This window comes from Castor canadensis, chromosome 12, assembly GCF_047511655.1.
Source record: "Castor canadensis chromosome 12, mCasCan1.hap1v2, whole genome shotgun sequence".
Classification (NCBI taxonomy): Eukaryota; Metazoa; Chordata; class Mammalia; order Rodentia; family Castoridae; genus Castor; species Castor canadensis.
Window position 1 is genome coordinate 27177899 of NC_133397.1, and position 23588 is coordinate 27201486.

The 23588-nt window shown below is 36.5% G+C and overlaps 2 protein-coding genes and 1 non-coding gene across 7 annotated transcripts in view; all 3 read left to right on the plus strand.

Moving 5' to 3' along the window:
• The window catches only part of Spast (spastin), a 71329-nt gene extending 62237 nt beyond the window's left edge, over positions 1 to 9092 (plus strand). For both annotated transcript variants that reach the window (XM_074049461.1, XM_074049460.1), the window contains exons 15-17: positions 365 to 435; positions 1300 to 1340; positions 6016 to 9092. In XM_074049461.1, coding sequence (XP_073905562.1) covers positions 365 to 435; positions 1300 to 1340; positions 6016 to 6138 — 235 coding nt within the window. In that variant the 3' untranslated portion in view covers positions 6139 to 9092. The remainder of the gene's footprint in view (positions 1 to 364; positions 436 to 1299; positions 1341 to 6015) is intronic.
• Positions 9093 to 13385: 4293 nt separating this feature from the next.
• The window catches only part of Slc30a6 (solute carrier family 30 member 6), a 52127-nt gene continuing 41924 nt past the window's right edge, over positions 13386 to 23588 (plus strand). The window contains exons 1-3 of one of the 4 annotated variants that reach the window (XM_074049466.1): positions 13386 to 13626; positions 18889 to 18975; positions 22747 to 22831. In XM_074049466.1, coding sequence (XP_073905567.1) covers positions 13549 to 13626; positions 18889 to 18975; positions 22747 to 22831 — 250 coding nt within the window. In that variant the 5' untranslated portion in view covers positions 13386 to 13548. Of the gene's footprint in view, positions 13627 to 18888; positions 18976 to 22746; positions 22832 to 23588 lie in introns of those variants that run through there. The other 3 variants (XM_074049462.1, XM_074049465.1, XM_074049463.1) reach the window with 3 other exon arrangements.
• On the plus strand, positions 18104 to 18222 carry LOC141415328 (small nucleolar RNA SNORA26). Its single transcript, XR_012440301.1, has one exon. It is a non-coding gene; the product is annotated as a small nucleolar RNA SNORA26 (small nucleolar RNA).

The following is a 23588-nucleotide window of genomic DNA, read 5'->3' on the forward strand; positions in this document are numbered from 1 at the left end:
AAAACAGCTTATACCGTCTTATGTAGAAATCTTTGTGGGGGTTTTTGCTTGTTTTTTATTTTATTTTTTTTCCCTTTGATAGTAGTGTTTGAACTCAGGGCCTTGAGCTTGCTAGACAGGCACTCTATCATTTGAGCCATGTATTTAGCCTCAAGGTTTGGGGTTTTGTTGTTGTTGTTTCTTTTGTTTATTTTTTGAGTCAGGGTCTCACCATATAGCTCAGCTGGCTTCCAAATTGTGATCTTCCTGCCTTAGCTTCCTGATTGCTAGAATTATAGATATGTGCCACCATGCCCAGTTTATGTGGAAATTTTTAATCTGCAAAGATAAAAATAATTTGATGTTTCTTCCTTCCACTTTTCAGAATGACTGATGGATACTCAGGAAGTGATTTAACAGCTTTGGCAAAAGATGCAGCCCTGGGTCCTATCCGAGGTATGTGTACAAGGGCTTGAAACATTAGAACTATTTAATGTACCAATGTAAAAGTTTAAGAAATCCCCACTGAGAGATCTTTTTTACTATCAATATGAAAGCAGTAAAACTCTTTCAGTGGAAAACTTAGTAATTTCTAGACTAGAGGCTAGCAGACTTTTCCTGTAAAACACTTCCTAGTAAATACTTCAGGCTTTGTGGACTTCATCTGGTCTCTTTTGCGTCATCATTATCATCATTCATCATCTTTTTTTTTATTTTAACTACCTTTTAAAAATGTAAAAACTATTCTTAGCTCACAGGCTATATGAAAACACTTCATGAGCCAGTGGGCCTCTGTTCTAGATAAGAAGTTCCACTTTTCTTGATAGTAGAGCAGGAAAATCAAGGGAAAAGAAAATTTATTATTATTATTGTTATTTATTATTGGCAGTATTGGGGATCAAACCTAGGACCTCACTGATGCTAGGCAAGCATACTACCACTGAGTTACAACACTGTCCTTATTCATATCCTTTAGAACACGTTTAACTGTTCTAAAGCAGAAAACAGTTTTGGGTTAAAAAATACATACCTTTTGTAGAGAATAAGCTGCATTTTATAATGTTCTCTCTCAAATTTGTAAACTGTATTGATCATAGGCAATATGCAAGAAATTGACTTTCTCCCATTACTCCTAAGAAGGAATATTAATCTTTTGACAGCATTTGTAAATTTTATGTATTGTCAGTGTTAATGTGTCTCTTTTAATATAGTGATTTGTATTAAACAGGTATTACAAGATCATCATATGTGGTTTTGCTTTTAAGTAATTTAAACTTATAAAGATTTTTTTTTTAAGTATCTGACTTTCATGTTTTACAGAACTGAAACCAGAACAGGTGAAGAATATGTCTGCCAGTGAGGTATACTATTTCATAATTATCTTTATTGTTTCAGTCTTCTACAAGACCCATAATTTTGTCTGGATTTTTTTCTAGTTTATTTGGTTAGAAACTAAAAAAAAAATTAACTTTGCTTCACTTCAAAATACAGAGCCTATGAAGTTAGTCTTTTATGTCTTTGGTAATAGCCATAAAATATATATAGTCATTATATTCTTTTCTATCAAATCATATTATGTAAATAATGAACAAAAAAGTCACAGGAAACTTGATTTTACACATTATGAAAGACTATACAGGTCTGGAAGTGTAGCTCAGTTGTAGAGTGCTTGTGTAGCATGTTTGAGGACCTGGGTTCAATCCCCAGCACTGCGGCGGGGGGAAAAAACACAAAAAGAAGCCAGGCATTGTGGCATATATGCCTATAATTCCAGTACACAGGAGGATCATGAGTTTGAGGCCAGCATGAGCTATATTGTGAGTTCAAGGCCATCCTGACTATATAAGGGAAACCCATTCTCAAAGAAAAAGGGGGAAAAAAAACCCATGTGCACCTTTAAAAAGGTTAAACCCTTAACGCTGTTAGATTTTCAATAATCTTTATTTTTTCCTCTCTATAAAAATAACACAATTACCATTGTAATGTAATTTATTATATTTTCTTACTATGGAAGATTACTTCATGAGATACTGAAGCATTTCTTTAGAAAAACAGTGCATACAAAATATAAAAATGGATATCCAGGATGGTTATAATTATGTGAACAAACTTTTGAAATTAGGCTTGAATTATATTTTTAATCTTATCTGTCAGAAATGTTTTTTTGTTTTGGGTGGTAGTGGTACTACGGTTTGAATTCAGGGGTCTTTTTTATTGTGCACAACAACTATTGAGGGACTACAGCTGTTAACATAGAGAATGAGTGTGCATTCCTTAATCTTTTTTTTCTTCAAGCTTCCAAATGAACTTGAGGTTATCTGATGAAGCATCTTATACATTGTATTCAATTAATTATCTGGCATCCTTATCCATGTGGGGAGGAGGGAGGAGAGGGTGGGTGTGTGTTTTCTTGGGATCAAACCAAGTGCTCTGTGCATGCTAGGCAAGCATTCAGCATTGAAGTATATCTCTAGCCCCATCTTCCATTTTAACAATCTAGTTTGTTAGGCTGTGTTTGACATAAATGGAACTTAGAAATGCAAAATTCCACATACTCATTTGGTGCTTGACAACCATTACCTTAAAAATTCACATTTAAAATAAAAACTCCAGACTGGTGGAGTTGCTCTAGTGATAGAGCACCTGCCTACCAAGCATGAGGCCCCAAGTTCAAACCCCAATACCACTAAAATATAAACTCTAATTCCCTTTTATCTAATTCATAACTTTAATCCCACATTTTTCTAATTACTCTTTTATTCAGTTTATGCTCTCAAAATGTTTGTGGGTTTTTAAAATAATTCAAGTATAATTTATCACCAAAATCTTACAAATATATTATTTTTTAAATGTTTTTACAACATAAACCTATTAGTGTTTTCTTTTTTTTAACATGCTAAGGGTTGAACCTAGGATCTACTACTGAGCTACATCCCCAACCCCCAGTAGAGGTTTTCTACTAAATTAAGCATTGTAAATGAACTATTTCTTTGCCACACATTACTTGCCCAGGATAGGTAAACTGGTTATCTCATGGGCTCTGGCCCTCCAGACTTAGGAAGAGGAAAGGTCTATTTTGGACCTTTGTGTTTGTCCCTTGGAAAGATCACACAAAATAAAGGAATAGTCACTTTTTTTTTGGTGGTACTGGGGTTTGAACTCAGGGCCTCACAGCCACTCTGCCAGCCCTTTTTTTGTGTTGGGTATTTTTGAGATAGGGTGTCATAAAGTATTTGCCTGCTGCTTTGAACCATGATCCTTCTGATTTCTGCCTCCTGACTAGCTAGGATTATAGGCGTGAGCCATCTCACCTGTCTGTATTTGATTCTTTAGGTCCAATCCACATTGGGGAGTGGTTTGCACAAGTGCATAAATAAGGAGGCAAGGATTTGAAGACAAATCAGAAGCTATTTGCATCTGCAAATCACTTATAATTTTTTTAATGTTTAAAGGGTCATGCTTGGACAATGAAATTGGCTTTTAAATTGGAATGATCCCTGTCAATACTTCTTCAGAATTTTGTAAAGCATTCTTACTTGCTGGGAGCAAGTTATTCCATGTACATCTTGAATTTTAGCTGTCATAAGACAGAATCAGCAGCTCTCTAACAACCTTGGTTCATTTTAATGAAGAAGTAAGATTAAGACTTTGGCTATAGAAATATGCACTACTTTTATCAGGATTGATGTTAGCCCATTCTACTGACAGGAGCCTGAAAATATACATGTTTTTTAAATGTCATGAGTTCCCTTCATTCTGATAGAGTACTTCTTTTTCAATATTACTATGGCTCACTTTTTCTTTCCCTTTTTTTCTTTTTGCGTTAAGGGGGTATGAATTACATGGGGCTTCATGCTTGCTAGGCAAGTGCTCTACCACTTGAGCCACACCCCAGTCATAGTGTTACTACGTAATATACTTGATTGAATGTTTCAATCCTACACCCACAGAATATAATTATATTTACCACTATTGAGCGTGTTATAAAAAATAACATTACTGGTATCTTTTGTTACCATCCTATTCATTATGAAGACTAGGGTTACATTCTTAAAATTTTTGGTTCTGTATACTTTCATCCAGTTTTATAAGGTTATTTTTAATCTAATTGTTTAGGTGCAGATAACTTGACCTTATAAATTAATACTTATAAAAATTAATATTATAAATTAATATTTATAAAAGCCCTTAAAAGTCTGGCACATAGTGAGTCGGGCCCATTAAGTGATTTTTAACATCCTTAAGTACTTAATTCTAGCATTTTTTTATAACGGCTAAGGAAATCCATTCTTTCATTCCTATTTATGAGATAAAAGATAAGCACAAAGAGTTTGGTCTCTGAAATTATAAACTAAGATTTTATGTTCTCATAGTTTGGTACAACTTTAAGAGTATTGTCAGGTACCAGAGTGTGTGTGTGTGTGTGTGTGTGTGTGTGTGTTAATATGTACACAATTTAGATAGGAAAATCCCAATTTGTCTTTTATATAAAGGAGGTTACAAGCAACACCATGCCCAGCTCAATATACTTCATTTTTAAAGCATCCGGTTTGTATTATTTTGTTTTGATAAAAAATCTTTGCTATTGTTTACTCTTTATTGAACTACCAGTTGTTCTTTCCTATTGTATACATTAAACTTTAAAATGTCATGTAAAAATTTCATGTAAACATATACCAAGCTTACATTAAAATTTCATCAAAAGCTTTTAAAACTCTCATTTTCATAACAAATCAATTTTATTCAGAAATTTGATGGACAAAACCCACATTGACTACATTGTTCTGTAATTGGAGCTTTAGAAAGAGGCAGTCTGTGTTTTATAGCTAAATAAAAAATAAATCAGGTTCATATGGTGTTTTTCCTTTTGGCCAAAGAATTTTCAGATTAGTTTACAAGTTACAAGTATAGATGATTTTGGAATCTGCTCATGTAGGTAACTAAGATATAAAATAGTTAGATTCCGGTTTATAAAAAAATTCTAAAAGAATTTATCAAAGGTTTAAAAAATATAAATACTCAGTTGTTGAAGTTTTGTCTTAAATTCTTTAACTTCTTATTTTTTGGCCAAATACATAGGTCATTTTCTCCCTTTTAAAAATACTTTGAGCCAGGTTCCAGTGGCTCACACGAATAATCATGGCTACTTGGGAGGCAGAGATAGGGAGGATCAAGGTTTGAGGCCAGCCTGGGCAAACAGTTTGCAAGACCCAACACAAAACAGGGCTGTCATATCAAAAAAACAAACAAAAAAAAACAGGGCTATCAGAGTGGTTCAAGTGGTAGAGCACCTGTCTGCCTAGCAGGCACAAAGCCCTGAGTTCAACCCCCAGTAGTACCCAAAATAAAGTAAAATAAAAAGTCAGAAACGAAGAACAATTAATATAAAATTTATTATAAGGAATATTAAATTAGAAATTTTCACATATAAGCATCTTACATTCTGTAATTAAAAGGCAGTATTTCCTTTAAAGTCCCAGATGCTTCTTGGAACCTCCTGCCCATTTTGTTTATAAAAAACCTAGTAAGAATTTAGCTAGAGTATACTTATGGTAAGTAAGATATGTGTTTAACTGTGCTTAACAAAGCAGTTTCATGAAACTACATAGAAAAATATTAGAAGAAAGTAAGCCAAATACTGGTTGTATATCTGAGTGGTGGAATTGTTTTTCTTTTTTCTACTTGTCTGTATTTTGTCAAATTTTCTAAAAATGAACATGTTCTGATTTTATAAGAAGAAAACATTTTACTTTAGAATGTCTAATACCTATGAAACTAAACACAAGTAATAAAAGTATGTTAGTATAATAACTTTCACAGCAAACTTGCCTAATATATAAAAATACATTAATATGAAAATACATTAAAAAGACTGGCATGATTTTCTAAGAATATGTCTGTATTTATTGTAAGATTGTTTGTTTGGTGGTACTAGGGTTTAAACTCAAGGCCTTGCACTTGCTAGGCAGCTGCACCATTATTTTAATTCATCATTGAGTTAAGTACTGTGTATCATTTGCTTTTTTTAAACTCTAGATGAGAAACATTCGATTATCTGACTTCACTGAATCCTTGAAAAAGATAAAACGCAGTGTGAGTCCTCAAACCTTAGAAGCATACATACGTTGGAACAAGGACTTTGGAGATACCACCGTTTAAAGAAATGCCTTTGTAAGCCTGCAGAACATTTTACTTAATAAGAAACACATGATCTTCAGTGAACAGTTATCAGCTACAGAAACTCAGCCTACGTTTACAGGACTTCTGGAGTTTTACAATTATTTGTGCAGCAAACTTGAAAATGAATGACAAAACAAACTTAAATACAATGTGAATGAAATGTTGCTGTTTAAGGCCTTCTTGTGTGGATGGTCATGGTTATCTCAATGGGCACTGTTAAGTTAGAGCACAACAAAACTGATTCTGGTCTTCATTACCAATATAATCATAATGTAAATAATAGTTTGTATATTGTGTTGCAAATGAAAGTATTCCAGAGACAGCGAATGGTAGAAGACACAGAGAGCCTTTTGTTGTTTGTCTTGTTTTTTTCTTAAAATAGTAATTTTTCTATTTTTCTTTCCTACAGTTGTCTTAACTACCTAGGATTAGAATATGAAACACTCTTTTAAGTTTTTTTCTTGTTTTCTTTTTACAAATCCAATGTGCCAAATGAAGCTTTTTCCTAACAATAGGAAAAAGCTATTTTGAGATGTTTTTTCTTCATAAATCTACAGAAATTAAACTATTACTGTGTTTTCACTTTTTATTTTTCTATTACCTTGCTACCACACAATTTAGAAAGCAATATAAGAGCAACAAAGCAAATCTGGTAAAATAGAGATGTTTTGAAGGTTTGAGTTACTCTGTCATATAATATGTAGATCAGTTCTCATCTGATCTGCAGCACTTTTTTTCCTAATGTCAAAAATCTGTTCTAGCTGGCACTGATGGCTCACACCTGTAATCCTAGCTACAGAGGCAGAGAGATCAGGAGGGTGGAGGTTCAAAGCCAGGGCAAGTAGTGTATAAGACCCTTTGGAAAATACTCAACACAAAAATGGGCTGGGGGAGTGACTCAAGTGGCAGAGTGCTGGGCTAGCAAGCATGAGGCCCTGAGTTCAAACCCAAGTACCACCAAAAAAAAAAAAATCTGTTGTAGACTGTTAACTTATTCCAGATGGAATTTATTTTCTCCTAGAATTATTCTGATATTTATGAGAGCCGGTGGCTCTGGTGCAAGAGAAGGGAAATACTGGGAGCTAATACATTTCTAACTTATCACTTATTTCTTTCTTACTGTTTACAGGATAATTATAAGCCAGTGGAACTACCATCTTTTAGTCTTAATAATTATGAATCCCTTCAATGAAACTCAAAATACTGAATTTTTATACATTTTATAGGTTTCATGTGCTTACTTTATTAACTTAAAAAGTTCTAGTCCGTTGATCTGCCTTTTGTTTCAGCAAATGTATAGTGATTCTGCTTATTTGTATAAATATGCCTGGATTTTTATTATAAAACTGCATTGTAGGAAGTAGAGACTCATGGCCTTTTAAATATTATAATAAAGGCACAAATTGATATTTGCCCCTAGTTTACTGGTTAAAAGTTTGTTTACAGAATTTTTCTTTGGTGCTTAAAGGATGCTATGTAAAATGTCATGGGTAGAAAGAATAATTTTTTAGTAACAAAGACTTTTCATTTAGCAAAGATGTTTTGAGAGAATACATTAAAACAAAATATTTGCCCTACTAGATAAGAATTTTATAATGAAAACATTCTCCTTAATTTTATTCTTGCTCTTATAAAAAATTTATCTAAATATAGAAGGTGTATGATTTCTTAGGCTCTTGTGCTATTTGTAGCCATAATTTAAATCATTTCTCTTCTAATCATGACTTTAGAACTCCCTGTATGATTAAAAAATGAGAGTTGAGATAAATAGGATAAAAACACTTAAGCTAAAGCTATGCATATTTTAGGTCCTGGTAGTATCTTTTTAAGGTCTCAAACCTTAAAGCATGTTATAAAATACTGATAATGATAGGTGGTGATGAAATATGCACGAGAAGAATTGGTGAAATCTCAAATTAAAACTATTTCAGTAAAGCTCATAAAATTTCATTTTGTTTTCAATTAGGGATTAATGTTATCAATATTTAGATAGCTGGCTTATCATATTAAAGGATTATGTGGTTCTAGCTCAACTTTAAAAATATCTCCTTTATAATTATTATGATATAATTTTATTGGGAAGGTTTTCAGATGAAAGAATTCAAATGTTAAATGTAAAAGTCAAGCTAGTATTATAAACATCGAGTTAAAATTACTCTATTAATATACATCGATATATAAAAATGTCTTTGCTGATGAAGTCTAAAGTTCAGCTAGTGCTAGAGAACTATTTTCTGTGAGTTACTATGACCAGTTTTATTTTAAGCTGTGTTTCTTTCAGAGATGAGCCATGAAAATATTTTATTAGGAGGTAAGGAGTTGGATTGGTCTTTTTCAGTAAAGATAGGAGTTGCTGAGGTTTTGGGGATTAATGGTAGACATAGATTGTAACCTTTTAGATTTTGTGTCAAAGTTTGTATTCTGTTACTTCCTAAAAGATAATGCTTCAGCATTAAGCATTAGTGTGCTCTTCATGTTAATATGGCAGAGTTTTGTAAAGTAAATTAAAACTTAACTGATTATTGGACTTTGAACCAAAGGAAAGAATCAATCTATCTTTCCCAGATCTATTAGGGGTAAAAGCTTTTTCTGAGAAAGTCTGCCCATTGAGGTTAGTATTAGCTTTCTGAATTGCAAATGTTTTGTGCGCAAAGAAAATTGGAGGAAAAGCATATAGTAGAATTCTAGTTTGTGTATACAGCAGTCTGTTTATAGTGTAAAATTCTTTATATTTTGTACAAAAACATTCTTTTGGTAAAATGAACCATTTACATTTTGCTTTTGGACTTTTAGATCATAGGATTTTCCTTTAAATACTTGTCTCAATTTTAGTCCTGTCTTTTGTACTTCTCTTCAGAAGAAATGAATTGAAGGGTACAGCTGCATAAAGTGGGTTTTTATCCTAATGGATTGTAAATAAACGATAAACTTTATTTTGCCTTCAATTTTTAATTTAAACCTTTTTGAGATTTCAAAGGCTGCAGTGTGATAAAGTATTTGGTAGCTCTTTTAATAAGTTATAAATTCTTTTAAAAAATGTAAAGCAGTGAATAGAACCCTCTAGAGAGCAACCAAAAACAGGCAGAAACTACAAAATCCCATACTGGAAGAGATCCACATTAACCAGCTTTTACCTATATGGTAATTTCCAGCTTGTGTTCATTTGGGAATAATATTCAAGCATAATGAGGCAGTCTTGCTGGGTTGAAAAGTCATTTAGGGCTTCTAGAACAGCTGGAATTGGAAAGGAAATCTTGGAAAAGTCACACAGAAATAAAGCCCATAGTTTGCCTACAGATTCCTTTCAAATCCTTAATGGATTCCAAAGTTGGACCTGTGCAGTAAGATGGAACCCAGCAGAAAGGAAGGTTAAAGACAAGCAGGAGATAGCCACTGCTTGAAAATATGAAGGTTTGAAATTTAAATTCTTGTAACAAGAATAAACACAGTATAACAGTATAAACAATAAATAAACACAGTATAACACTGTGTTTACCATGAAATCCAAAGGGCCGTGCTCTAGGAGTGATAACAATATCTTAGCACTAAGGGCTGTGGTTTAGGAATAAGGACAAAATGGAAAGAAATTCAGCAGAGCTTAAAAATCACACCTTCATAGCAGCAAGGTTACCCTTAAATAGTATAAACCCAGAATGGAACATTCTTTAGAACAAAACAATTCAGGCTTCATAATACATCTTCAAGTCCAGTACCCAGTAATTACTAAACATGCAAAAAAGTTATATAATCCATAACCAAAGAAAAAGTATAGAAACAGATGCACAGATCATCGCAGGTTTTAAAATATGTAAAAAACAATTCATAGGAATTGGGTGCCAGTGGCTCTCACCTGTAATCAATCCTAACTATGTGGAAGGCTGAGATCAGGAGGATCGCAGTTTGAGGCCAAATAGTTTGGGAGACTTATCTCAAAGACACCCAACACAATAAAGGGCTGGCAGTGGCTCCAGTGATAGCATTGCCTCCATGGCAAGTGTGAGGCCCTGAGTTCAAACCCATTACTGCCAAAAAAAAAATTAAGTGAACCCCAAGCAGACCACATCTAGTTACATCATGTTGCCAAAAGCCAAAAATAATGCCAACAAAATGTTAAAAACAGCCCAGGCATGAATGTGGTGATACTGGAATAACATAATATAATCTGATCAGAAATGGTGCAACTCAGAAAATGATGGAATGACAAAGTATCAGCACTAAACAGAAAACAATTTTCTTTATTGTTATACTGGGGGTACATTACGACATTTACAAAAGTTCTTAGAATATATTATAATTGAATTTACCTTCACCCCCTCCATCATTCTCTTTTTTTTTTTTTTTTTTTACTGGGGTTTGAACTCAGGGCTTCAAATTTGCTCTGTGTTCCACCACTTGAGCCACACCCCCCAACCCAATACATCTTTTAAGATTTTAAGGCAAAATAAATGGTTTTCCAAATGAACTTAAAGAATTTCTTGTGGCAGACATCACAGGAAATGCCTTAAGATCTTCAGGCTGAAGGCAAATTACCCATAACAGGAAGGGTTCCTGTATCTCCAGGAAGGACCTAAAAACTTTGAAAATGTTGTTAGAAGATATCAAAGACACTTTTTTCTGAATTTTTCTAATTACTGGATATTTAAAGCAAAAAAAAAAAAACCTCATAATACCATGTTATTGGCAGGAGTGAAATATAGCATAAATATTTTATATATAGATATGTATTTTTTTGGTGGGACTGGGGTTTGAACTCAGGGCTTTGTGCTTGCAAAGCAGGCACTTTGGAATTATATTTTTAAAGGTTATTACTTTGTATATAAAGTATGTTACTAATGTAAGACTGTGATAAATTGAGAGAGCATACTGTAAAAAGACAAATGGATTCCTAAGAAGTATGTAATTAGTTCAAATGGAATCAAGGAAAGAATAGAATGAATGAAACAATGTGATGGTAGAGATGAAATATCTTACCTACTGTTTTAAAGTAAATAGGTTGTTGGGCCTCAAGGTGGGTTTTATAATTCACTAGGAGCCCTCAAAGTCCTCATCATGTAGTTATGCTTACAACAATGAATTACAGCAAAAGGATACAAAGCAAAATTAACAAAGAGAAAAAAGTTTGAGTGAGTCCAGACAAAACCAAGTACCAGCTTGAAGTCTTCCATCCAGAGAAGTCACATAAGATGCACTCAATTTCTCCAGCCACAAGTGATATGTTGAAGTGTTAAGCATGACTGTTGGGCATAGTGAAGCTACTGTTGGGAGTTAGGGGAATCGTTCTCCAAATTCAAGTTTCACAGATGCCAGCCAAGAGCCACCTTTGCAAGAGGAACTTTATAAAGATGTAAGTGCCTCAGGGTCTAATAGTCTCACCACTCCTTTGGCAGTATTGAGGTTTGAACTCAGGGCTTCACACTTGGAAGGCATACACTCTACCTTTGAGCCACGTCTCCGGCAAGATTACCTTTTTTCTACACAGTAGTTCAGATCAGTGTTAGATGATGCTATGGTGGCCCAAATTTGGGTGTCAGAGACCAAGAGGGGTAAAAAAGGTTATCTACAATGATAGGCAGCTGAGGGTGGAGTATCAGGAACAGAGATGGAGAAAGTTATTCACATGGTAGGTAGGGCAGCAGGGAATAAGGAATAAAAGCATGGACAGAAGGATCTGTGTTTTTCAATAATTGATCTTCAGTCTAATTGGACTTCCATCACTAAGACCTTAGAGCTTGCCTGGACTGGAGATTCATTTGGGTTTATGCCTTCATCTATTCCATGGAACACTTCCTTAAAAAATGGCACCCAACTTAACAATGGTTTCACTTGATTTTTCGACTTCGTGATAGTGTGAAAGCAATACACATTTAGTAGAAACCATGCTCTAAAATTTTAATTTTGATCTTTTTGCAGGCTAGCATTTACTGCTTTCTTTCAGATCTTAAAATATATCTAATTTTTCAATGAGGATATTTGCATTAGCTGTTTGATTTGCCATTCAGAAGTAAAATTTCATCTCCTTAGAGAAGCTTTTCTGACCACCCTGGTGAATCAGCCACCCTGCTAATTTCCATAACATTACCCTACTGTCTTTCTTTTCTATTTTTGCAGTACTGGGGTTTGAACTCAGGACCTATACCTTGAGCCACTCCACCAGCCCTTTTTGTGATGGGTTTTTAGAGATAGGGTCTCGAACTATTTACCTCTTATGGCTTATCTTTGCCTCCTCACTAGCTGGGATTACAGGCGTGGGCGACTAGCACCCAGCACATTATCCTATTTTCTACATTATGCTACTTAAAACGTCTTTTTAAAATTTCTTTCTCCTTGCTTTTTTCTGTCTCCACTTAGTAGAATACAATTCCCATGAGACCAATATCTGTACTTTGTATTTAATCTTTTTAGAATTTTTTTGTTTTTCCTTTCCAAGTTTTCTATAATTAACACTGCATGTATAATAAGGTTAGCTTTATAGAGATTTTAAATCATATTTTAGGGAGTATAGCGCAGTATCCTGTTAGCATTCCGAGTTAACCTTCCGCTACTTCAAACTAATGTACGACTTGAGGCATGTTTCAGGTTTTTGTTTTGACATTTAGTTTCTAAAATTTCTTATGTAAGACTATATATCCTATAACTAGAAAATGAAAAGTGCTAGGTTTTGGCGGAACTGGGGTTTGAACTCAGAGCTTCACGTTTGTTAGGCAGGCGCTCTACCATTTGGGCCACTACACCAGCGGCGCCCCCCCCCTCCCCGCTTTTCCTTTCGTTCTGTTTGGTATTGGGCGCAGCCTCACTACATAGCCCAGGATAGTCTTGAACTCACGATCCCGACGGGCGTGAGCCATCCCGCCCGGGCTAGGCCTATTTCTGGAGAGCTTGTTTGGAGGTTCTAGCAGGGAAGCGCAGCTACTCCTATACCCTTGACCGAAGAACGGTCCTCCTCTATCGGGGATGGTCGTCCTCTTCGACCGAGCGCGCAGCTTCGGGAGGGGCGCTCATGGAGCGGTGAGGGAGGAAGGGGACACCCGCCTAGTCGGCCAGATCAGCCGAATCAACCCTGGCGATCAATGGGGTGACAGATGTCGCAGCCAGATCGCCCTCACATCCAGGTCTATTTCTTAATGTTTCTGTTTCTTCACTTGTAAAAGTGGATGTAGTATCCATTTAAATCACGCAACACAGGTAAATTTTCCGAAACCACCCCTCTTTGCTCCTTGTCAATATCCTTAAGCGTTTCGAGTCAACGCCAACAGCTACCAACCTATGGTGGAGCCGCTCTAGCCGCCACTCTGTCCTCTGTGGAAAGCCGGGCCGCCGGAAGAGGGGCGGGGCCTTGAAACTTGTGCACGTACTTCCGCCCCTGCGGTCCTTGCAGCCAATCAGCTTCTGATGCTCCACCCCTTCCGTACTGGGAAAAGCGAGCCCCCAGAGCGTCTTCCGGCGGGAGCGGTCCCGCTCCTTATCATGGTGAGTTGGCCATTGGGGAGAGGGTTTCTGTCGCGGGTGATTCCTCGTATCTTCTTACATCGGGGAGCGGATTTGAAATGCCTCAACCGGCCAAAGAAGGGGTCCTCATAGTTGCGGTTGGGCTCCGTGGGGAAGCGGCTGTCTTCCAGACGACTTCCCCCAGAGCTCTGGTGATTTTCGGTTCCTCCCCCAATTCGTTTGCCACTGGGGATGCACATCTCGCTCCTGGCCGAGTTTGGAGAGTTTATGACTTCCCCATGCCGAGATTTTCTAGACAAAATAAGAGACTTTGCCAGCGTTGGCAGCTACACTACCCACAAAAGACCTGTAAGCAAACCCACAGCTACTCGAGTATAATAATCCCAATGGCTAGATCAGTGACAATGTCAGCGGAAATAAAGTTAAGGAGTAGGGTTTTAAACAGACGCCTCACTCTGTAACTTGGGTTTATCGAGTGGCCATAGCTGGTTAGAGCGAGAATTTTCATGAGCACTAGGATTGCAGAAAATAAAGGTGTTGGTAGAGTTTCTGCTTTATTTCCGCGTTAATAGAAACTAGTAAAAGGTACCAGTATACATTATGATTGTCGGGGTGTAGGGTTTTCTGTAAAATTTATTAGAGGAATTAGGTGCTTTGTGTCTAGAAATCAAGTATTTTCTCCTCGGTTTTATCTGAAGGTAAGAGCTAGGCGTGGTGAGGCGTGCCTGTAAATCCCAGCCCTCGGGAGGCGGAGGCAGGGGGCTTGAGTGTTTGAAATCAGCCGACTACATAGTTGAGACCCTGTCTCCAAAACGAAACAAGCAAAAAATAATAATTGTTAGCTAAAGATGAGCAGGTGGTTGTGATTTCAGTGTCAAAGTGATGTGTGCCTTATTTTTATCAGGAAAAAAATTCATTGAGCACTTCTCGATAGCCTATATATGAGGAAGACACATTTCTGTGTCCTAGCTGTTGTCACTGTAAACATTTCTTCCTTAAGTGGATCTGGCCGAAAAATTTATAAACAACACTATCTTTTGTAAATTTTCTGTAATCCTTCTTTGCACTCAGAAAATGAATAAAAGTTTACTTGGGGAGGATAATGGCCAGATTAACCTCCAGTTGTGCTCTTCTTCAGACATTTACCAATTGTACAGCCAGAGTTGTGTTTCTAAAATTTGAGCATGTCACTCCCTTGAAGCTTCTCATCCCTGCCCCCAGGGTGCCAGACAAACTCCTATTTAACATGACATGTATCCATTGCAGTCTTGTTTTCTTTTCTGCTTGGTTTTCACACACAGACACATACAACACCCATATTCTATTGACAACTAGCAACTTGCAAATCTTGCTGTATGACTTGGACCTTTGTACCTGATGTGTATATGCTATTCCATCCATCTGGATTGTTCTCCATTTCCCCACTCCCTTTCTTATCAGTATAACCCTTACAGTCCCTTTTTTTTTTTTTTTTTTTTTTTTGCGGGACTGGGGTTTGAACTCAGGCCTTCAAGCTTGGTGCTCTACTGCTTGAGTACTGCCTCCAGCCCATTTTGCTCTGTTTATTTTGAAGATAGGGTTTTGTGAACTGTTTGCCTAGCCAGCCTCGAAACATGATCCTCCTGATCTCAGCTTCCCAAACCTGAGCTACCTGCCCTTTTCCTTATCCTTAATTCTTTTGCATCAGCCTTTTTTGCCATGTCCTGATGGGTGTTTCTCCTTTTTGTTCCCATAATACCTTGTGGGGTTTTTTTACATGGGTAAGCAAAATTTTGTTACATAAAGAAAGCTTAACAGAAGACACACATACCATAAAAACTTGGCCTAATACACTCATGAAGAGCTGGTGTCCGTGACTCACATCTATAATCCTAGCTACTCAGGAGGCAGAGATCAGGAGGATAGTGGTTCAAAGCCAGCCCCGGCAAATAGTTCACAAGATCGTATCTCAAAAAATCCATCACAAAAACAGGGCTAGTGAAGTGGCTCAAGGTGTAGAACCAGAATTCAAACCCCAGTACTGAAAAACAAAAAACAAAAACAGGACAAACAAACAAACAAAAACACTCATGAAGGATTTTCAAAGAGAAGGAATAAGGTTAAAATTAAGTTTTCCAGATTATACACCTTCATTACTTACAGCCTGACACATTTAAGTCTGGATACTGTGTGCTTTTTATCAGTTACATTTGTAGTCCTTACCAGACTATGTTAAAACTATGTACTTTCTGTCTTTGTAGACTGTAAGCTTATTAATAGCAGTGCCTATGTGTTTTACTCTGATATTCTCAGAGCTTGACTGATGACTGGCTCAGAGGAAGTTTTCAATAAACACCTGTTTTATAAAACACTGAATTAGTGATGGCACTAAATTTTTATGCTTGAAACATTAGTAATACAGGGAAATAGCATTTAGATATATGTATATACACTTGTGAATGTGTGTGTGCTAGGGATTGAATTTAGGCCCTTGCACTTGCTAAATAAGTATTCTTCCACTGAGCCAGCATCTAAGATTTATCTTAAAGGTTATTGGGAAAATGGTTTTATGGGTCACATACTATTTATGAAGAACATGCTATGTACCAAATGTACTTTCTTAGAAAATGTATGGAAAGTATGACCATTGTCATTAGTGAAGTTACAAAAAAAAAAAAAACACTGCAAGAGGAGGATGAAGACTAGACTACAGCTAGCTACAAAGTAACAGAAAGCACTGTAGTTTGGAGTGATCTAGGAAGACTTCATGGAAGAGATAGAACATGAAACTGTGTACTTCGTGCTTTATTCTTTAGATGAGGAAACAGTCAACTGTGTCAGGTCTGGTAAAATTTGGGTTAGATAAGCCTGGCCTTTGTCTCTAGAGTGGTGTGATTATGAGCTAAGGAATAGGCCAGTTTAGCTAGAGTTGAGGATTTCTGAGTTAGAGAAAACTAGAAAGAACAGTCTAAATTTTTAAAGGTTGGAATTTTAGGATGTAAACTTGGAGTTTATCCTGATGGTGCTGGAGGGCCAATATAATTTTGGAAAGAGTGATGTTAGGATTTTTTTATTTTCAGTATCAGAAAGTGGCCCTCTGTGCTGGGTGTAGTGGCTCCTTTCTATGATCCCACTCCTGGGGAAGGCAGAGATCAGGAGGATTGTGGTTCAAGATCAGCCTGGGCAAAAAGTTAGTTAGATCCCATCTCACCAAATAAATCAGGCATGTTGGCTTACGCCTGTCATCCCAGTTATAGCATTTTGTTCTTTTTAAACTGGATCAGGGCCATAGGATTACACAAACACCACTGTTCTTTGTTGGATATTAACATTAGTAGTACTTTTCTGATACTTATTTTTACTTTTAATAATTTTTTTTACTTTATTGTTCCTTTTATGGTTTTTGTTATTGTTGTTTTTGGCAGTTTTGAGATTTGAACTCCAAGACTTGCTAGACAGGCTCTGCCACTTCAGCCACACCTCCAGTCTGTTTTGTTTTAGTTATCTTTCAAGTAGAGTCTCACATTTTTGCCCTGGTTGGCCTGGATCATGATTCTCTACCTACAGCTTCCCATGTAGGTGGGATTATAGATATAAGCCACCATGCCCAGTTTATGTGTTGAGATGGGGCTTCACTAACTTTTTGCCCAGGCTGGCCTCAAACCTCAGTCCTCTTGCTCTCTATCTGCCACATAGCTGGGATTGCAAGTGTGAGTCATTGTGCTCAGCCCTTTTATTCCTTTTTTATTATGAAAAATTTCAAACACATACAAAAGTACCCATTATTTAATATCAACAGTTATTAGCATTTTGTTACTATTTTTCTTATACCAGATTTCTAGTCTTTGGTATTTTTTTTTCTTTCCTGAGTCTAAAGATAATGCAACTAATGACATGTCTAATCTCTGAAGACATGGAACATATCTTCTTATAAATACTGAAATGTTCTTGTAATGTAAGAAAGTCATGCATCTGCTTGAATTGAATTTGCAAGCTTTTCACATTTATAGTCTTTTAATACCCCAGTTCTAATGCTTTCTGAGGCTGCAGTGTTTGAGTCAAATTGGTCAACTTCTGTTATGGAGAAATGTAGTGTGGTTGTTATAGTGATTGTAGCTTTTACCATAAAAGGGAATATTTTGATAAAATTCAAAATTTAAGCACTTAGCAATAAAACTATTATGTACAATCCTTTGACAATTATGAAAGATTTCCTCCTCCTAGAAAGAATTACTTGCTTTTGAAACCCATGCCAGAAAAAATTAATAGGACCATACCATGTTTTCAGGATATAAAGTATTTTTTAATGACAGCTGAAGCAATTAGTAATCACAGGTCTTTTGTCAGTATTTCTGTTGTTGCTATAATTCAACTAATTATAGCACACACTTCAAATGCCCTTTCCAGGCTTTCTCATAGACAAGTTAGGTTTCTCTTCATTATCTGTACCACATCCCTGCTCCAATGTTGTCAAATTATACATCCCTGCTTATTTAAAGACTAGTTTCATGCCCTTTTCTGTGCCAGCTAAGGTTGATGCAGTGCCTTGAAAGGCTGACACAGATGGGAGAAGGAAAGCTCCATAACACTCAGAGAGGTGCTGCAAAACTCCTCTGTATTCTGTCTGGAGTCACAGTTGAAGAAAAAAAAGTATAGTTTTACTTTTTTTTTAAGTAACAATACGGAGTATAATAAGGATGCATTACCTTTATCAAAATACCACTTACTGAGTAGCTCCTAGGTAGTGTCTTTATCATAAAAACGTGTGCATTTGAAATCTAAAGGTTTGGCACGTGGTTTCCTGAACTTGGTGGCAAAACCCCTGTACGTACCAGCTTGTGTCCTGTCCCGTTGCTGACTGTAGTGCTAGGCCTTTTCTTTGGGAGGCCCAGACTGTGCCAGAGGCAAGGGTGGCAAGATGCCTGAATCCGGTCCTCAGGGCTTTTACCCCTGGAGCTGCCACACCTTTAGTTTCTCAGTGATCAGGTGAATTGTAAGTTTGGTTTTTTGTTTGTTTGTTTTTGCCTTATCTGGTTAAAAATTGAGTGTAATCTGGAGTTTGAATTCCTGCTCAGCTGTTACAGCTTTCTGACCTTGGACAACTTACTAAAAATTATTTCTGCCTCATAAGATTATTTGAATATTAGATTGGTAAATCCATGTAAAGTGATAGAAAAAAGTACTTGGCATATGTGGAGCACTCAGTAAATGTCACTTGTTAATACTATATCAAATCACAGAAACTGAGAAGAATATTAGATACCTAAGTGTTCATTTGTATATTTTTGTTTATTTATTTTAAAGGGGACAATTCATCTCTTTCGAAAACCACAAAGATCCTTTTTTGGAAAGTTATTACAGGAATTTAGACTTGTAGCAGCTGACCGAAGGGTAAGTTGTTCCTTAACCTTGGTTTTAATTATTGCACAGCAACATTTAAACACTGGAAAAAAGGTAATTTTTTTTTTTTAAGACATGGCTGTTACTCCTACCACACTTTTCATTTTTCAATCCCAGATAAATATTTCTTTAATGTAAAATCCTGGTTGTTTGATGTTCAAATATTTTGCTTTGAAGAAAGCAAGGGTTTACTTAGTTTTTACTCCAATTCTTTGTTTCTTTCTTTTCTTTCTTTCTTGCTTTATTTCTTCCTTGGTTTGCATGCTTGCTTGCTTCAAACTCTCCATTCTCCTGCCTCAGCCTCCTCAGCGCTGGGGTTACGGGTATGTAGCACCACATCTAGCTTCAACCTGTTGATCTTGCTTTCTATTTCATTAAGGGAAAGAAGTAATCAGAAAAAACTTCTACATCCTGTCATAAGCACATCAACCAAAGCTCTGTCTTCCCTGCTATTTCTGTAAATGAGCTATAGGTTCTTCTATATAAGGTTAGTTTGTGGCTGCCAGTCAGAGGTTATGTTCCTATAATTGGTCCTTCTGTTTCTTGCATCATTGGTTCTTTCATCATTCTCTTCCTTTTTTAAAAAAGAAAAAATTTTTTACTTTTCAATTAACATGTATAATACGAGGTTTCATTGTGATAATTCCATACATGTGTACAGTGTACTTTGAACAAGTCCACCCCCTCCGTTCTCTTTCTTATATCAAAATTCTATGCTACATGTTACATAGTCACTGGCCAATTCATTTCTCAGTCCTTTTATAGCAAAATGAAAGAATTCTCTGTGCTCTCTACATTCACTTTCTCTTCTCCCTGTCTATTAAATACCTATCAGTCTGGCTGTAGTCTATACTATTTCACAGCTTTTACAAGGTAACCAGTAACCTCTATGTTACCAAACTCCATGGTCATCGTCTTTCTTGACCTTTTTTAGTATTTGACAAATACAGGTCACTTCCTTCTTAAAATACTTCATTCATTTGAATTCTAAAACAGTTCTTTGTTTTCCTCCTACTGACTTATCCATTATGTTTCAGCTACTTTTCTATGTTCTTTCTGACCTCGTAAGTTTTAGAGCATGAGTTCACGCTAGCTGTTGGGAGCCGACAGATGTATAGAATAAGCTGCGTGTTTGAGTTGGCACAGCCCCAAACTGCAGAAGGGAGCAAGCATAGTTACATCCAATAAATTTCATACTTGAATTGGCACAGCCTCAACTGCAGAAGTGGGCAAGATGCAGTACCACTGTTTTTCCTAAGATGTTTACATTCAGAGAGATGCGGTCACAGGTTTCTCCCGTTCCCGAGGATCACGGTGTCATGCCCCCTTCCCTGAGATCGTCTCTCCACGCCATGTTGCTATGGTATATAATAAACTCACTGGAGGTGGAAGGGGCTGGTGTGTCTCCATCTGAGCGCCCAACCTTTGTGCATGTTTTGTCTTTTGTCTGTTGTCTTTTCCAGCATCTCTTTTCACCCCCAGTTAGGTTTGTAGAACAAGCTCACCCATTGTGCAAGATCTAGCCTTTTCTTTTTATATCCATGTATGCCTAGAAATGCCATCTAGTTCCGTGTCATTCACTGTCATCTTCATGCTGATGATAACATTTTTCTCACCCCTGATTCCTGTATGTAATGGCCTTCTCAGTATTTCTACCTGGATGTCTCATAGATGTTTCAAACAATATAGTCAAATCTGAACTTTGATCTTCCCCACTAACTGAAATGCTCACAGCCAGGAAACCCAGAGTCATTTTCATCTCCTTTCTGTCCCTCATTCCTCACATTTTATAAGCAAATCCTCAGAATCTGACCCTTCTAACAACTTTTTATCACTTTCAAAGCCACCATCATTTCTTACATGGATGATTACAGTCACATTCATAGTGGTCTTCCTAATTCTATTCTTACCCCTTTTCATTAAATTCTCCAAAAAGAAGCCAGAAGGATCTTTTTCTTTGGGAGGTGGGGTAAGATGGTCTCACTATGTAGCCCAGGCTGGCCTCAAGTGCAGGGATTATAGGCAAGCTCCACAACACCCAATAGCATGGTCTTTTTAAAATGTAAGATAAGTCACTTTCCATCTCATTTCTGATAAATCCCAGTTCTTTTCCTGGCATATAAGACACTATTTGATATCACTTTGATATGTAGGTGTTAGAAAACCTGATAACTGAAAATGATTGCTTGGATGCTGATTAAAAAAAAAAAATCACATTCTGGCCTGCTATTGTTAACCAAACAACTTGTGACATGCAACAGGGTCTTGCTTACTCATAGCCCCTACACTACACAAAATTGAAAACCCTGAACTGACCATTCAAGGCCAAAGACTCTCCCACTCAATGCACATGAGCAGTTTATGATGCAGAACCCAGTCTCCAGGAGTTAATGACACACAACCCAGTTTCCCAAGAATGACTGCTTGCACGTCTGCAGAACCCAATAAAAGGTTGAAGTCTTGGAGCTAGGTATGCTGGTGTGTTCCTGTAATTCTAGCTATTTGGGATGCTGAGATAGAATCATGATCCAAGGCCAACCTGCGCAAAGGTTAATAAGACCCTTTCCCAAAAACAAGCTAGCTAGTTCAAAATCCCAGTACTCCCACAATAAAAAAAAAAAGCAAAACTCAGGAGATACTTAGGGTGCCACCAAAATACCAAAATAGCAAGAAGCTTCTTGCTGGCATGGTGGTGGAAACCTGTGGTCCTAGTTACTCTGGAGACAAATAGGATCATAGTCAGAGGCTGGCCTGTCTGGTCAAAAAAAAAGTGAGAACTAAAACAAAAGTACCCAACATAAAAAAGAGCTGGCAGAATGGCTCAAGTGGTAGAGCACCTGTCTAGTACGTGTGAGGCCCTGAGATGAAACTCTAGTACCCTGCTCTTCCTCCCATCTAAAGGGTGTACTTCCCCCCCAACTTTTTTTACTTTGTTTTACATTAATAAACCTGCTCTTGCTTAAATTTCCTCTGTGTTCAACATGAAATTCTCTCTCTCTCTTTTTTTTTTTTTTTTGTTTTTAATGTACTAAAGTTTGAACTCAGGTCCTCACACTTGCTAAGCAGGAATCCCAGTCCCTGCTTTGTAGGGAACAGAATATGACAAATGTGAAAACCTTTTTATTCTGATATAATTACAAAGTTATAGAAAAGTTACAAGATTAGTATAAGGAACATAATTATATCCTTTAGTCAAATTTACCAATTGCTTACATGTTGCCTCATTTGCTTTAACATCATCTATATATGCAGATTTATAGACACAAAGTATGTGTGGGGGGGTATGTATGTACATAGAGGCATTTTTTTCTCAGGTGTTTATGAGTTTCTATCAGAATGTATCTTCTGTTTAAAAATTTTCCTTTCTGAGTCAGGCGCTGGTGGCTTGCCTATAATCCTAGCTACTGAGGAGGCAGAAATCAGGAGGATGGTGCTTCAAAGCCAACCTGGGCAAATAGTTCTCAAGACCCTAGCTCAAAAAAACCTGTCACGAAAAAGGACTGGTGGAGTGGCTCAAGGTGTAGGCCCTGAGTTCAAGCCCCAGAATTGCAAAAAAAAACAAAAAAAAATTTCCCCTTCCCCTTATGGATTTGTATTAAACTGGTTAATGATAATTTGGTAAACTTAGAAAATGTGACACAGACTTTTTGAAGGAACTTGTGCTTATTGTTCTCAATGTCAGAGGATAAATCGTAGCAACTCGAACAGATCCCGTGAAATTTATTAGCACTGTACAAATAATAATGATTTTCCTTTTCACAGTCCTGGAAGATACTGCTGTTTGTTGCAATAAACTTGATATGCACTGGCTTCCTGCTTATGTGGTGCAGTTCTACTAATAGTATAGGTATGTCACCACTTTTATTTTTATGGAGTTGTACTTTTGTTTTTTACCTTAAATAAAGGTATATTTTTCCTTTACATAGAACATATTCTTTTGAAATATGTATGGCTCAAATGACTTAAATGAGAGAATGTATTTTTCTACTTTCCTTTTATTGAGAGAATATATTAAAACCATAAAGTAGGGTTGATTTGTTTGACATTAAAATTTTAAATGTGCTGTTATTAAAAAAACAACAACAACAACAAAAAAAAACACCTCTCAAGTCAGGCTCATGCCTGTAATCTAAGCTATGCAGGATATAGAGATCAGGAGGATCTCAGTTCAAAGCCAGACCAGACAAATAGTGTGCAAGACCCTGTTTCAAAAATATCCAGCACAAAAAAAAGGCAAATGGAGTCACTCAATTGGTACAGTGCCTGCCTAGCAAGTGGGAGGCCCTGATTTCAAACCCCAGTAGCACAAAAAAAATAAAAAACACCTTTTAATCCATTTGTGCAACTGAATTTTTTTAGTGCACTAGATTAAAACTGATTTATACAGTTCATAAGTAAAATTTTTGAGGTTTGTTGGCTAGTCCTTAAAAAAGAAAATTCAGTAATTTTTTTTCTTGTGTCATAACTGCTGATATTTTTATACATCATTCTTGCTATTCAAAGTATGCATTGAAAATGCTACTGAGGTGGCAGAAACAAGCAGAAAAATGGTCATAGGGCTTTGGGCCATTTGCCACTTCTTTTTTTCTGATGCAGAATTTAGG